Source organism: Melanaphis sacchari, unplaced genomic scaffold, assembly GCF_002803265.2.
Source record: "Melanaphis sacchari strain LSU unplaced genomic scaffold, SCAv2.0 Contig54_pilon_pilon, whole genome shotgun sequence".
Lineage (NCBI taxonomy): Eukaryota > Metazoa > Arthropoda > Insecta > Hemiptera > Aphididae > Melanaphis > Melanaphis sacchari.
In genome coordinates, this window is record NW_020271380.1 from 1,555,630 (window position 1) to 1,573,273 (window position 17,644).

At 25.9% G+C, this 17,644-nt stretch overlaps 1 protein-coding gene across 3 annotated transcripts; it reads left to right on the top strand.

Moving 5' to 3' along the window:
• The first annotated feature begins 3,866 nt into the window (after positions 1-3,866).
• Positions 3,867-17,644, top strand: LOC112599659 (sodium-independent sulfate anion transporter-like). 3 transcript variants are annotated; one of them, XM_025346657.1, is made up of 13 exons: positions 3,867-4,051; positions 13,302-13,420; positions 13,687-13,934; positions 14,013-14,208; positions 14,276-14,496; positions 14,624-14,831; positions 14,966-15,133; positions 15,756-15,917; positions 16,031-16,171; positions 16,817-16,962; positions 17,027-17,191; positions 17,264-17,424; positions 17,492-17,644. In XM_025346657.1, exons 2-13 carry the CDS (start codon positions 13,312-13,314, stop codon positions 17,529-17,531), a joined length of 1,965 nt encoding a protein of 654 aa, XP_025202442.1. In that variant the 5' UTR covers positions 3,867-4,051; positions 13,302-13,311; the 3' UTR covers positions 17,532-17,644. The 3 variants fall into 3 exon arrangements, with proteins under 3 accessions (XP_025202442.1, XP_025202440.1, XP_025202441.1); XM_025346655.1 differs by having other exon boundaries at positions 3,868-4,051; positions 13,681-13,934; XM_025346656.1 differs by lacking the exon at positions 3,867-4,051 and adding an exon at positions 9,029-9,214 and having other exon boundaries at positions 13,681-13,934.

The following is a 17,644-nucleotide window of genomic DNA, read 5'->3' on the forward strand; positions in this document are numbered from 1 at the left end:
TTATTAGTCATACAGTAAAAATAAGTATAATTAAATAGGATATTTGTGTCATCATTTAATGTTTCTGAAATATTATAATATTATGAAGACTTGTTTCAATTGAAACCTGTGTGATGGATAGAAGTGTAGAACCTACACTTATTTTCTATTCCTACGACTTTCATTATTTATATACTTGCTAATTAATTAATGTTGAATTGTAGGAAATTCTGATAAGAAAAAAAAAATAGCAATTATTGACAAGGATATTTTATAAAATGGATATTTAATTTTTAAATGTGTTTACTGTTAAATGTTTACAATACCTAAGTTTAATATACTTAGTACATAGTATTTAGTACAAACAACGTATAAATTTTATAAATTCTCACTCTGTAGTAACATAATGATTAGGTACTTGGTCCTTTGGCTTTTTGGCCTTTGGTAACTTAAGTCTATAAAGGAATATAATATGTAAATATTGGTTATCTTTGAAGAAAAAAAATGAGGTATATTTGCGACAGGATCGTATAGATAGAAATGTAAAATCGTAGGTACATCTACAGTATATCCTACAGTACAATAACCTATAGTAGATATTTTATTATATAGGTACTTACCGTATACCTATTACTATATTATACATATTTATTCACTGGACATTAATTCAATTTTTTTTTATCTTTAGGTCGGTATTTATTTTGAAACGTTTAAAAAAATTGCTATGAACTTAAACAAATTAAATCTTTGAGGCTCTTATTTAAAATCACGGTCCACTTTTTTGGGTTCAAAACATATCGACTATCTTGTTTTATCTTTTTCCGTATAAATCTTAATGAGCTGCTTTCGCTTTTCTTTTTTGTCTATTATTGTCTATTATTAGTACATAGTGAATCAAAAAATTTCCTTTAATGAAAGAAATCACAGAATATGATTACACTTTTTTTTTTTTTTTTTTTAATTGTGATTTCAGATAAACTTTTATCAATAGACTGTTATTTTTAGTTGTTTAAAGCACTTTGTTGATGGACCAGGCTTGTCAAACTCTTCATCTACCATGATAGACTCATTTCTTGATGCCGTATTAATTTCTTTGAATGTATCTAAAATATAAATATTTGATAAAAATATTAAAGATATCTTATAGACTAGACGAAGATCACCCTAGCAGTGGCGTAATTATGATTTTTTCCTGGTGGGGGGAGGATAGGTAAATAATTTATTGGATAAATAACCCACATCCCCTAACAAGTCTATTATTAATCTATACTGTATTAATTATCGATTTTTTTTTTTTAATAATGCGCTTTGGCAACTAAGGTTATTAAACACTGCCCAAAACACTATGCCACACCATACCCTTATAGCCCAAAATTGCATATTATATCCGCGATAATAACATAATATGAGTAATTTTGTAATCAAATAATCTTATATCTACTATAAATTAATGCATTAAAACAGTGGTTCTCAACCTCTTCTATTCTACGTCCCCTTTTGTAGATTTTCAAAAATCTCGCACCCCCTACTATAAATTGAAAAAATCGATCATTTTCTTTCGTATATTTTACACATAGATAATAAAAAATCTATCTTTATTATCTATGATTTTACAAATAAACTATACAATATTCAGAATGAATATTTTTTTGTTGATGATAATTTATCGGTTATTTGTTATTGATACCCGATAACAGATAAAAGAAACCGGTCAATTAATTTTTCTCTACGTTTTAAAATAAAAATTGTATTTCGTAGTAATTGCTTGCGGCTCCCTAGCAATGTGTACACGCCCCCTCCCCCAGTTTGAGAACCAATGCATTAAAGTATTAAACATTAAAAAATAAAAAATCATTTGGGGATCTATATTCCTCATAACTACACCACTGCACTTTAGTATATATATATACCTAATTTATGCCCGCTGAATTATTCAAACTCAAATTTATAAAAATGTCATGCTTATTATTTGTGAAGATGATTAACTATCCAAAAAACCAATCATTTATGTTTTATTTTTTGAAATTTAATTTCTAAAAAGTCTATCATGTTTGAATAGGCAATTATACCCAAAAAATGGTAAGGGTCGCAAAATTCAAAAGTATGTTCATTGACGCGTCTGATTCTTTCATTGTCTCAATTTAAATTAGGCGATTTATTTAATGACTAAATGGATTTTATAACAATCATCTGCTACTTGTATAGCCATTAGATCATTTTATTTGTACAACACTACAAACTAACAGGCAGTTCAATTTGAGTTTTATGACGCATTCGATTACAATCATAATTTATAATATTCTATAGCTACCTAATTGACGCTTATTTGTATATCTTGAAATTGTAATTAATTATATTGGTTTTAGTAATAATGATTTTGTTACGGAAAATTAAAAATTACATTTTATTTAATAATATAGTGATGCCCGTTTTGTATAATTATTTATAATTATATTTTGTTTATGACTTGTCACTGAAAAATTATCTTGGATCTAGGTTATACATACCTATCTAACTAATTTGAAACAAGTCACCTACTCTGAATAAAATAATAAACTTAAATAACTTTTAACTTATAACTATAGATGGGTACCTACCTATATTGTTGTATCCAGTTGCTAGTTAAGAGTTGCGTTATGCAATAAGTAGGTATATATAAGGAGTCATAACTATCTACTGTAACTTATTACTCAATTATTATGTATGTTACAAATTATAATAATTTACATTGATTATGATTCTAATTTCTAGAAACCTATCTAACGATCGAGAATATTATACTTTTTCGGACAAACTATCAAGAACACATAAAATTCACCAGGAACTCGCCGCTTATCTAAAAAAAAACTGATACGGTTAAAAACGGATTTACATGTAACATAGCCATATCATATTATACGTAATTGACTACATCAAAAGATTCAGCACGTTGAATTTTATTAAATTGAAACTTAACATGTTACAAAAAATAATAATAGTATTTATTTTTAAATAAATAAATATATATATAAATAATGTGTAGTACAATTATTCAAAATTATAAAAATTATAATTTTATAAAAAATATTGCTATATAAATAATTAACTGTAATAAGTTACCTTTAATAAGGGAATTCATGAATAGCGTTTGCCAGTATAATCTAAATATTTTAATAAATTAACTGCGTTTTGAACCTAATAGGATTTGTTTGTAATGATAACAATAGTGGTAATAACATACTCAGATTAATAGTTAACCCTTTCATAATTTAATTAAAATAATATATATATATTAAATAGCAAATAACGTATTTTTACCTCATACCATGTAATTTATTTTATTATTTTCCATTTTGCTGTAATGACTGGCTATGAGCAAGGTCTGCGATGCGTGGAGAAGTTTCCAATATTTAATTTGTGACTTTTATTTAATAATTCAAAATTCAAAAAACTAAAAAAAACACTAATAATATATAATGATATTCAAAATGTTATTGGGATCTACATCTACTGTGAACTGTTTCTGTAAAATTGAAAAAAATATATGATAAGGAAAAAATATTTGAAGGATAAAAACTCTCATACACTGCAAGCTATAAATGAACAAATATTTAAAATAATTTGAAAAGTGTTTAAAATGTATTTAAATAAATAGGTATATATTTAGGTTCTTATTGAAAAATTAATTTAAATAATTTTTTATTCAAAAATTGGAGTAATTAGTTATTAATCTATTTGAAAAATATTTTTAATCATTATTGAACGGAGTAAATGTAATGAACACTAGTTTGAAGTGGGGATGCCTTATAATAACTATTATACGAGATGCTGCTCTGGTAATTAAACTTGAAATAAAAAAAAAAACCTTGTTGTGCTAATGTACGATTAATTTCATGCGGTTTTTTTTTTAATCAAACACAAATTAAAGTAGTAGTCTATTCGTATTGTCACTGGACGACTGGACGTTTAAAACAATTGCATTTTTTTCTCCGTTCCATCTTCGGCACTGTGCAGTGGTCAAATAACATAATATATTTTATTTACATTCTACCGCATAGGTACGCGTCTTATCGGGCGTACGCTGACAAAACAGGTACGATTAAAAATCAATATTATTATTTATTACTTATTATTACTTGTTTTCATTAATAACATCTATTTCAAATTCATACTAACAATATTATTAGCTTAATAAATCAATTAAATATGATTTAAATTTTATTTTATAACCAAATCCACAATAGTGGAATAGTGAAGAAAATAAAAAAACATTAATTTTTAGTCAACATTAAAAAAAAAGGTAAGAATAACTTATACAGTTATTCATATATAATCAATCATATTTTGGCATAAATAAATTTCAAAACTATTAAATATTTTTGTATTGTTTAAATAATAATAATAAAAAAAAAACGGAGAAATCGTTTTTTGTAGATGATACATTTCCAGTGCGTATAGGTTTTTTGTTATTAAGTTGGTCACTGTAATGAATGTGATTAATTTTAAATTCAAAGATAGATTGTATATTATAACTATTATGAAAGAGTAGTGTAGACATATTATCAGCCTCTGATTTTTAAGGTTATTTTATAATTTTATTTTTTTATTTTTAGTGCAGTAATTTTATAGTTAAAGATGAAGTCAAACTATAGTGAAATTGATAAGCAAATTTTCATCACGCTCACACTGCAAACGCGTATTCTATGCCTAACAGTGTACAGATACTTATAAATTATTTTTAAAACATTAAACACTAGTCAATCGTTTTTATTGACATTTTAAATGGTTTTTTTTTTTATTTCCAAGAAATAAAATATTAAATAAATTGTCAATTACTATAATTCAATATCAATTAAGATACAGTTAATACTTATAGTAAAACAGTGTAAATGTTGCAGGTGCATGATAAAATTATCTTTACAAGATTAATATAAATATTTCGTTAATTTGATTGATTTTTTTCATACATGAATAATATGATACAAAATTTAAAGCTATTTGAGTTTATTTTATGCCTAACAGTGTACAGATACTTATAAATTATTTTTAAAACATTAAACACTAGTCAATCGTTTTTATTGACATTTTAAATGTTTTTTTTTTTTTTATTTCCGAGAAATAAAATATTAAATAAATTGTTAATTACTATAATTCAATATCAATTAAGATACAGTTAAGTTAATACTTACAGTAAAACAGTGTAAATGTTACAAATGCATGATAAAATTATCTTTACAAGATTAATATAAATATTTCGTTAATTTGATTGATTTTTTTCATATATGAATAATATGATACAAAAGTTGAAGCTATTTGAGTTTATTGAAACGTTAACATTCAAAGTTCCGAAAATTACGAAGTTATTGTTCATTTTCATAAATTTCTTTCCTATTATATAACATTACTGATATGACATCATGCATGAAAATATAAAGAATAATAATATTACGTGTTTTTTAGTTTTTTACTGTTCATTGTTTGTGGTCTTTATTAATGATATATATTTGTTCGTAAAAACGTATAATTGTGTAGGTTATCATTCCAGTGCAAATATCTACTGTATTATCTTTTAACTAAGCTTGGAATCGACTTTTTTTATAATACCGTGGTCGTAAATTCACGAATAAAAAGTATTTGTGCACGAACGTTTGACATAATAATACAAATTATGTACATCTATGCGCATTATGTATCTTTGTGTTACAATAGTATAATACATATGCATACGCATTCTGTGAATATAGTATGTCAACGTATAAACTAGCTTGGTTAACTTGTAAATAGCTAGAAATATTATATATTATTATCCCAATAATTGTTGTATCACTTACAACTTATACGATTTTCTCACACCCTTGAATAGCGACGATATCTGGAAAAAGTTATAAAATAATCGATAAATCAATAATTTTTAAGATTATCGCAATGACTGTCTCTGGTATTGTAGGACTCAGCGTGGTATAAAATAATGACGGTAAGTCTACGAATAATAAATAACATTTGAATAAGAAATCTGTCCATGAGTGATCGTGGTAATTTTTGTATAGATTTTATTAAAACTAATAATTTTAAATAACTATGTAAGCTGCATCGATAAGGTAAACTGTGTCATAACTCATAAGGAAACGCACAAAGCGGACAGTCCACTTGATTTTGTTTTAAAATAAAGTTGTTTATTTATTAATCATCGTACATATATTAATCTTACGGTGGCTAGTATTACAGTCCACTTGGTATACATTCTGGGAGTAAACAACCCCTTAGATTAATACTAACATAAAGTAAAAAAGAACAAAAATATACGAAGTGCTATTTATTATTTATATTAGTCGATGGTCAAGCGACGAGTAGATTATGTATAATATGTAATTATTATAATGTCAATTTGTTGTAATTCATTTTCATTTGCTTATTTATATTTTTATTGATCTTAATTATAGCAACAACGGTTTCTTTATAACATTATTAGTCACACTTTTAGTTTTTTTTTTCTCACAGATAAATTTTAATTTAACCTTGGCAAACAGATTGATTTGTTTTCTAAAAAATAACGTTTTGATGTTTTAGATATTTTGGTTTTATTCTGAGTAAATCATTTAAGTCAAGAGATTTCAACCTTTTAAGATAGCGAGTCAAATGTTATTTAAAAAATATCTCGCGGGTTACGTTCGTATTAAAAAATTTGTGTTCAATAATTAAAAATGTGTTGAGAAATACAATCTATGCTAAAATTATTATGTTCGTCGGGCTCAAATCAAACAAGACGAAACACGGTTTGATGGTTTCTAGGGTAGTGTTCTAGTTAAATATTTATGATTAAAATAAAAACTCCAAACGGTGCAGAGGGTTATAATAATTGAAAATAATATTTAATAATGATGATTATAAAAATACATTTTTATTGTTATTGAAATTTATAGTTATATAGGCAATATTAAACACAATATCTCAAAAGCTATGGCTGTGCTTAAAAAGAGAAAATATAATTAAAGTAAATATAATCATCTAATTATTATGCTACATGATGAAAATCGAGCTTAAAAATATAATAATATATTAATAAATGATTCATATAAATATTAAATTACGTTTAATCTGATCGTATAAATTAAATTATTATGATAGATATCATTAATAAATCTGTTATACGTTATAAAATTATTTAAGTTATAAACTATATTTAATTTATATTTAATGAACAATTAAATCAATTTATATTTAGGACTTTATTGTTTAAAATTCATTTATTGTAATTATTTCATGAATAATGACATTAGAGGTAGCATTTAGTCAGTAACTTCTTATTCCCCAATAATAAGAATTTTAAGAAAGTTTATAATAATAATTACTTCTTGTATTAATAACTTTGTTTACAGAAAAACACAGTTTTAAGAAAATATGAATTTAAAACCAATGTATAGGAAGTACATTCTTCACGTATGTTTGTGTAGGTACCTCATACTAAATGATTTACAGATAACGAAAGCATCCATGTCCTCGTCCTTGTTAGCTATGCGAGTTGATTTAAAACATGTTATGATTTATGACATAATCACTTTATTATGATAAAATATAGCAGTCGTAGCAAAATAGATGGTAATTATAACGAGAAATGAAATTTAACGATATTTATTTTTATTGTATCAGGTCAGTTATTTTTGAGTTTAATCTAATATATATTCATTGTTTGAACAATATTCAATTGCAGTTGTATTTACTTACGCAAATATTTGGTCTTTGAACTCCGCAGTAACCGTACAAATTATACACATTTCCTATAACAAAATTATTTTATTAACTTTCCACAATTCCCATAATTGTTATAACATATAGATATGTAGGTACGTATACTCGTACCTATTATTTCCAATTGTATATTATTATTGCTGTAAGATTTTACAGTGTGAATAGAGGAAAGAGCCACTCCATGTAGTTTACGGGTTAAATCTCTTCAAATATTTATGAATTTTAAGAAAAATGTGTGTAGAATGTGAATTAAAATGATTTTAAGAATATTTACAATATTATATAACCTATACTATGTCTTATCACTTTTAATAAAACACAAATAAGAACACATTATTTTTTGGTCGGAAAGAGTCGAGTGAGTCGACCGTGGACTGTTTTTCAATAACATACAATTAACAAGTATTTCAATTACGACTTTATAGCCATGGTCATTGCACACAATGTTATTGAAGTATATAAAAGTGGTAACAAGTAATAATTGACGGTCATGTGATCATTTATAAATACGAAGTCACCAAAACATGAATTATTAATATTTTTTTTATATTTAAACAAAAGTAACCGTTTATGACGTTCAAAAGTTAGATAGCCAACACTCCTCGAATTCATATAAATATTAAGTATTCGTGTTCTCAGTGTATACTATTCCAAGAACTTACACGGTTACATATTATTTTTCAGGCCCCTGGGGATAGTAAAACGAGTTTGCATAACGCACGTATACGTTTGATTAGTGCGTGTTTTGTATACAGTATTTTTCTTTTTTCTTTTTTAACCATTGGTTTTATTTATATTAATTATAATTATAAGCTATATATACACATAATGTGACAATGGAATAATGTTATTAAACCGTCCACCGTCAGCGTGATAGTTTGCGGACAATCGTTAAATGATAACACTATTAATGCTAATGAGTGTGGAATGTATATACGCAGATAACCATATAGATGTTTAAACGATGCAACCACACGAATTAAAAATTAATAAGCATTACCCTTACACGCACGTAAACACAACAGTGTAATAATAATAATAATAATAAATAATAGTCGTAATGTACGATATCCGGCCGTAACGTATAATTTAGTGTAACGTCGAAGACTTGGCAGTATCAGACCATACGCGTACAATATAATATAATATATTATAAAAAATCATTCAAGTCTATACATACAGCTTTTATACTATCTAACCCGAGACATATGTTATTCTGTAATAATTAATAAACATCGCGATCTATAGTACGTCTCTGTCATAACTACAGCTAATAAAATATTATAATTAAATTTTTTTTTTTTTTAGTGAATTATAAGTTTTATTTTTCCGTGCTCAGTTTTTGTTTACAATATCGATTTGATTAGTGTAATATTAAAATAGGCATTGGCAATCTTTGTGAACTGTACGTAACGATCGTACAAATACAAAAACAATACCTCATTAGTCATTACCAACTCAATATATTCTGTATAATAAATAGATTTTGGACTGGGAGTTTCTCGAGTAAGTAAGTACTACTCGATTTTATGAAAAAGAAAAAACCTCATACGTGATATACATGATAAAGTATTGTATAACAGATAATGAACGATTTAAGTCGTTTATTTTATATCGACTAGAAAATGTTTTAGTGAAAAATCGTATAAAATTGATTGCATCGAAAAATATTCACGATTACGATGGTTAACTTATTAATTATTACTGAATTATTCGATGTATAATATATTAAATTAACCACGAACAATTTAATACATTTATCTAGGTATAGCTACGTATTTTTTAAATGAAAACCTTTAACGAATACTTATACATATTATGACATATAAGACAATTCATCAAGCATACTTATGCCAATTTCTTAATTTAATAATGGATTTATTTAAATTCTGATTTTATGAAGTATTAAGTAATGAGTATACTTGAGAATTGAATTTAAGAAACCAATTAAAGAATGACTTATAGACTACAGTCATTTAATTTAAATTCTAAGTGTAGTGAAAAATATATTTATTTTACAATATTGTATTCTTTTTTAAAATTTTTTTTCGTCTGAAGACTCTTTTCTCTTTGATTATCGACTTTGACAGATTATTCTTCTAATTTTTATTTATTTATTTTTTTTTTTTTATCAAACCATTTTTAAATTTTAAGGACTATTATCCTTATAGTATACACATTTTAATTACTCATAACTACTTATCCGAATTTTGAATTAGAATTATCAACATTTCAAAAAAAAAAATCAACTTATCATTTTATAGAACACGCTGATTTTTATTTAATAAAGGAGTCTGTATCACCACGGGATACTTCTTAAATGGTATAAAAATAGAAATAATTTAAAATGTTGCCATGAAGTAAATAGTATACCTACTTAAAAATTCATTATTAAAGGAAAAAGGAGAACATTCATAGTGAATCGTCCTTTATTATTTAATTGTTATGATAAAAAAGTATATTGGATAATTAATATATTTAGGTATTTTCCATCAATATTAAAACAATTATTATTGTTAACGCTAGATATCTATTTTTTTTATTTAACCTACCTGTTATATTTATAATTTGTAATGTTGAATACTTTTTAATTGTTTGTATCACAAAATATATAAAAAAATATAATAATCTATTTTGTGTTTATATGTACTTGAAAAATCAGTAAATGTAACTATACCAATACATTTTAAATAGTTATTAATTCTGTATAAGTAATCGTATAATTAAAATTGATAGATAATGTCAGTTACTTAACTAAAAATTTTTAAATGAAAATTGGTTTTTTTGATAATAAGTTATTATTATTTAATACAAAAATATATATTGTCTTATATTATTTTAAGGTTTCTACAGTTATATATGTATAAATATAAAATTCTAGAAAACATTACAATAACACGATGATTCACCAAGAATGATCACTTCACTCCTTGTTATCTCTTAAATGGCAATAAAAAAATTTAATATTTGGAATTTTTACTATACCTAAGACCATATTTTTAAATAATAAGATTTTTATACTATTTTTGGTCCTGTGTGGTAATATGAAATTTATTTTAAATAAAGAATTAAGATTTTTTACTGTGAATTATTAATCTAAGTCAAAATTTGAATAAGAAACTTTAGTAATAGTTTTACATTACTTTTAAAATAGATATTATATTTTAGATTATTTATAGTTTTTATTATATCCAGACAATTTTAACAAATTATAAAATGTTAATAAATGAATATTGATTAGTATAATTTTTAAATCATCATGTATCCAATATTTTACAATCAGATACCTACCATAATATAAACTATTAACTATCATCTTTAGAACATAAAAGTTATATAATTTAAAATGTAAATTACTTAGGTCGTTTTAAACTGATTATTGACTAATAAGTAATAATTAATTTTGTGAGTTATTCTTTTTTTTTTTTTTAAATAATACACAGTAAGTTTTGGATTTCTAATGTATCAGAAGAAAAGACATCATCCTATATGATTAGTAATTATTAAATAATTAATTTAATACTATGTATTATAATATATCTTATCATATCAATTAACTAATTTATAAGTCGTTAAAATATGAAATCGATTTTTAAGTAAATAGGAAATTTACTAATTGTACTCGATTGTATTTATACTTTACTTTTACATTTTTATAAACGCAGATATGACATGTGTAATTTATACAAAAAAAATATATATATTCAGGACTCAAGAAAATAAAACGATTGTAAATGGCATTGAAAGATTCTGTGGGCTAAAATTATTCAAGATAAAAACAAATCAAGATTGAAATTAATAATAATATTAATTTTTCAATCTTGAAACCGATAAAAACAGAATAATTAAAATATCTAAAAATAAAATAAAAAACATAAAAATTAATTGATTAATTACATAATCACGTAAAAAATCAAATAACTAACAAAAAAGGCGGAAATTAGATAAACGATTTGTTGTACCAACGCGTACTGTAGATATTATTTATTTTTTGTTCTTAAGTAAGTTATTGTAATGTGTATATGTATATTCAAATTAATGTCAAATCATTGCATATATGATATAATAAATGAAAAACGATTTTGAGCGAAGGCGGTTTCTCGGCGTACAGTATAATCTTATTTTATTATAAATTTATATCGCTTTTAATTTAGTTAATTTTACTATTAATAAGACAATAGGTTAAGGCAATATTTTCTGAAAATATTATATTTAATTAATTATATTCTGTATATTATTATAGAATAGAATTACCAAAATCATTCTTTTTTTTGTTTAAATATCTAATTTTATTCATATTTCCAAACTTCAAATATCTATAAAAAAAATTTGTTTAAATATTTCTTGAATTTTTTGGTTTCAATAAATATTTCTTATAGGGAACCTTGCATTAAATTTTCAAATCTTAACTATCAAAATTAAATATATTATACATTTTAAACTACAAAATTACTTTTAAATTTTCGTAATTTTATAAAAATTTGAACTTTTTATAGGTACTTATAAAAAAATTGTACTTATATATTTTTAACATTTTGAATAGCTATATAATACTAAATTTTGAGGAATCTTGTATTAAATTCTTATGATTTTTGGAATAAGTGCAGAACGGATCCTTAGTTTTTTAACGATTTTTTATTTTCATTTGCTTTGTCATATATTACACCAAAAATATCAATACCATCACTGTTATGGTGTTCGGAAATATAAAACGCAGTCATACAATAGTAATAATAAATCTTCAATCAATTGGAAATAATAATATCTTATATTTATAATAAGTCGTCTCTCATCAATTCATTTATTTACTCGTCAATAAAAAAGAAAAAACTTCGGGTGCCTATACTGTACAGTTGATTTATTAATTATTTACTATGTGGACACTATTTATCACACACACGCTCCATATTTTTATACAATTATTTATTAATCATTAATGTGTGTACAGTTGTTGATATAATAATGTGAGTTGTCTAATTTTAATAGACTTTGTACAACGGTAATGCTCAGACATTGATCTGTGGCGCCAGTAGTAAACAATAGTAAACTAACATAAGTCATAAAATTAAGTAACCAAATGTATGGTTATTTTATATAATATTATGTAAATGTATTTCTCTTAAATTAACTAAAAATTGATTAAGGGTAGATGATATTATGCTTAGAATATAAAATACGTTAAAAAAAAAACCAATACTTCTGTGATAAATGACAGTAAGAATAATATAATATTATGGTGAGAGACTATTAAGTAGGTACTAAGCTTATCATTATTAAAACGTTTAGAATGTGTCGTGATAGAATTAGAAATTCAATGAACGATCAATTTTTTGGCCATGTCAAAATGTTTCCTTATCAGAATGGGTCGTAACTAAAAGTGTTCCCTGCAAAATTGTCACAGTAATTGTAAAAATAAATATTAACTATATAAATAATAATTTTATTTAATACTATGATGTCACCTACAAATAGTAAATTATAATGTAATGAACCAGCTACCCTTAACTTATTAAAAAAAAAAAAAAACTAAATACGAAATACACGAAAGACAAAAAAAATATGAATGACTATTTATTAATTAAATGATTAATTTTTAGATTGATCTAAATGACCATTACTAATGATGATAACGATCGACAACAAAATCAATGTGAAAAAATGGAGGTGAACGATAATGTAAGATCTCAATACACTATAGGTAGCAACGATTTTATACGTAAGTAAATACGAACCATGATAAAATTTACATAAAAAAAACAACAACAACTAATATATTTTACTCAAAAATATAATATTAATATACATATTATTATTTATGAGTTTTAAGATTTGTGATAAAAGCTTATAAAGAAACGGCTTTTGAATTGATTTATATGCTAATATTAATTAATAACAATGTTGAATTAAAAACGATTACTAATTAATATGAGGCAACAAGTTTAGTTAGAAGAAATTGATGTTAAATAAGTTTCGCAGTTGTAGACGAAGTCGGTGAAAGACCTAAGAAAAACGTTAAGGAAAAATTTCACGAATTCTCGTCATGTCTAAACAGTAATTCAAAGTCAGTATTTACGTACAAAACAATTACCAAAAGACTGCCGATTTTACAATGGTGGCCAACGTATTCCACAGAAGACTGTATCGGAGATCTTCTGGCGGGCATTACGGTTGGTCTGACGCTCATACCGCAGTCGATGGCTTATTCTGCTCTAGCTGGTCTACCGCCACAAGTAAACATCCGAATTTTTTGTTTAATGTTGTCCGGATATTGTTCCTGTTTTATAATTACTGCATTTCATCGTTTTTAGCAAGGTCTTTATGGTTCGTTCGTCGGCAGCTTGATGTACGTCTTCCTCGGCACTTGTAAAGAAGTACCTATGGGACCAACGGCCATCATATCTCTAATGACATACAACACGCTACACGGACTTGGACCCGTGTACGGCACACTGCTGTGTTTTTTAACAGGTGTCATCCAGCTGATAATGGGCATAGTGGGACTAGGTAAACGTTGAATGCACATTAATTGAAACATGACGTTTGATTACTGTACTTCCCGATATTGTCGTAGGCTTTTTGATCGATTTTATTTCTGGACCGGTTAATTCAGGGTTTACATCAGCTGTTGCCATACTCATCGTCGCGTCACAAATCAAAGATTTGATAGGCGTAAAAGCTGCGGGAACAACATTAGTGGATATGATAATATCAATATCCAAAGATATTAGTCATTATCAACTGGGCGACACGTGGTTAGGGATAATTTGTATAATTATTATTCTTCTATTGAGAGTAAGTAGATATATATATATATATATAAAAAAATAAAAATAAGTTATTGGATTTAATTGGCTATGTTAATTTTACAATGTACACTGGTCGGCTATATTGTTTATGTTCTCTGTTTTAAAAATTTAAGAGGATGACTCTGTGTCAAATCGGACCTAAGGACGTGAAAGAGCAAACTACGTTTCACAAAATCATGAACCGATCTATGTGGTTGATTGGTACATTCAGAAATTCGATAGTAGTTATCGTTAGCGGTTATGTGAGTTATGTATATGTAACTGCATCGGGACACGACGTGACTTCTAACGAAATACCGCCGATACCATTCAAAGTGGTCGGTAAGTAGAAACGAACACTACTGCAGACCATCACGATTACCACTAAGGTAGAAAATCACTAACTAGTGCGTGGTTATAGTGGGTAGTGGGTATCCATGACAACAGCTGATCCTTAAAATTATAATGTGTTCCAGGTAAAATACCGTCGGGCTTGCCAGAGTTCGGTCCGCCGGAGTTTAGTATCACGAAAGAAAATGGAACTACAATAGGATTCTTTGAAATGGTCTCGAACATCGGCTCCGGAGTTATAGTGTTACCAATAATTGCATTGATTGAAACCATTTCCATATGTAAAACGTTCGGTCAGTTGAATCTAACGTAATATAATAATTTAAGATGAATTGTACACAGAACTGTGTACAAGAGTGACTGAGGTACTGCATTTTTTAGTTTCATAACAATATACAGACGTGATACGTAAAGACATCTCTTGACCTCATTTTTTCAAAAAATATTTATAGTTAACTAACTTTGTTATAAGTATAATGCCTACAAACCTAGTCAATTTATTGTATTAAATTTACTTGTTGATTATTGTTATGTGCTTTTAAATTGTATGTATCTATCAATTGTCATTAATACGAAAATATTATAAATGAATATTACTCGTAACATTTTAATTGGTTAAAATAATAAATCAAGTATAAAATAAAACAATACTTCTCGAGATATCATTACTTGCATCTATTGCAGTGTACAAGAATCGCGATAAAATGATACTTACTGATTCAAATTACAATAAATTATACTTACATTTTTGAATTATAATATGTTTATGTTTAAGTTTATAGTTTATACTCGTTATACTATATAACAATGAGTGGGGTAGAACCTACAAATTTTGTATATGGCTCCGAATTTATTAATTTCTGAGTTTCGTATTATTGTTTGTGATAATGATTACTTACTTACGTTATTTCTCAGCTGACGGTAAGCCCGTCGATGCCACTCAAGAATTGTTGGCGACCGGTCTGTGTAACATCGGTAATTCATTTTTCCACGCATATCCTGGAACAGGATCTTTCTCCAGGAGCGCCGTGAATGCAGCTAGTGGAGTTCGAACTCCGATGGAGGGTTTATACGCCGGTTAGAATATAGTGCTTATGAAATTTAATCACACATTTAGAATCGCACAGCTTCATCGTTGTTTTTGAATGTTCATTTTTATTTAAACCGCAAAATTCTTAATATTGTTTTAGGTATTTTGGTTATATTCGCCTTGCTCTTTTGTACGCCCTATTTATATTACATACCAAAAGCGGCTCTCGCAGCGATTATTATTGCTGCGGTTATATTCATGGTTGAAGTGCGCGTGGTCAGGCCCATTTATAGATCGAAAAGTAAGTACATGATTTTCACACTTAGGAATATTTATGAGAATTATGGTGAAATTCATCAAGCTTATACTCGTGTGTACAAAAATTGATAATATCAAACATACTCACTCCCATTTTTTCCGTAAATAATTAATTTATTCAAATTATTAATTTTAGAGTTTTTAAGTAGATATACTTCAGATATATTTTCAAATATTAAGATTTTTTTATTGAACCATTTAGTGGCAATTTAGTATTTAGTATCTAGTGACAACAAAAATTATTTTTTAATGAAAACGAATATCTTAATATTAAAAATCGTTATTCAAGTGATTTTTTTTTTTTTTGAAATTTTTTATTTATTTGAATTAATCTTCAAATCATTAGTTTTTAAATTATCAAAATTTATATTATATAAGAATATTTTTACTAATAAGCAAAAGGATAATAATCCTTAAAAATTATTTTACACGAAATATGTAATATATCTTAAATGAGTACCTACCTATTTATTAACGTTATTAATTGTTACATGATTGGATATTTTTTATAAACATAGAATGTCAATAGATTATTTTAAATTAATAATAATTAGTTATTACATTATTAAATAAAATGTGGTGAGAATTATTTATATTTTATTTTTATGTTTATATTTCTTTTTTTTAGAAAGTGATCTTATACCAGGTTTGGCGACATTTTTCGCTTGTTTAGTTTTACCTCTAGAAATAGGAGTTTTAATAGGTATTGGATTGAATTTGGTTTCGATTTTATATCACGCGGCAAGACCAAAACTGTTGATTGAAGTGCATAAAGTATGTAAAAGTAAAATGTAAACGCATTTTTACTAGTCATAAAAAAAATAATTAATGATTACAGACGCGGGATGGCATTAACTATTTGATGGTCACACCAGATAGATGTTTAGTTTTCCCGTCAGTCGATTATGTGAGAAATTTGGTGATGAAACAAAGTTTGAAACGAGAACTTCCCGTTGTTATCGACTGTTCACACATATATGGTGCGGACTTTACCGCAGCAAAGGTCTGACAAACATTAACGTAATTTAAAAAAAATTAAAAAAAAGATATTAATTTTTGTACATTTTTATTCAAGGTCATCGAGATGTTAACACAAGACTTTTCAAAAAGAGGTCAAGCTCTGTTTTTCTATAATTTAAAACCTAGCGTGGTAGCCGTGTTCGAAGGAGTCCAGCCCAAAGGATTCATAACGTATTATCATAGACATGACTTAGATCGGTTGTTCCAAAGATGGAAGTCAGTGTTCACAGTGAATGATTTTATTGAAATACCTTTAATATGATTAAAAACTATTATGTTTTAGACAACAACGTCAACAGATCGAAAATACGTCGGTAGAATGATATTCAGAGTTCAAAATCAGCAAGACGCATATTTCTCTAAACAATTAAATTTAATAATTGATGAAGATCTTATGATTTATATTTTTAATTTTAATATTTCTTCACGATTTTAT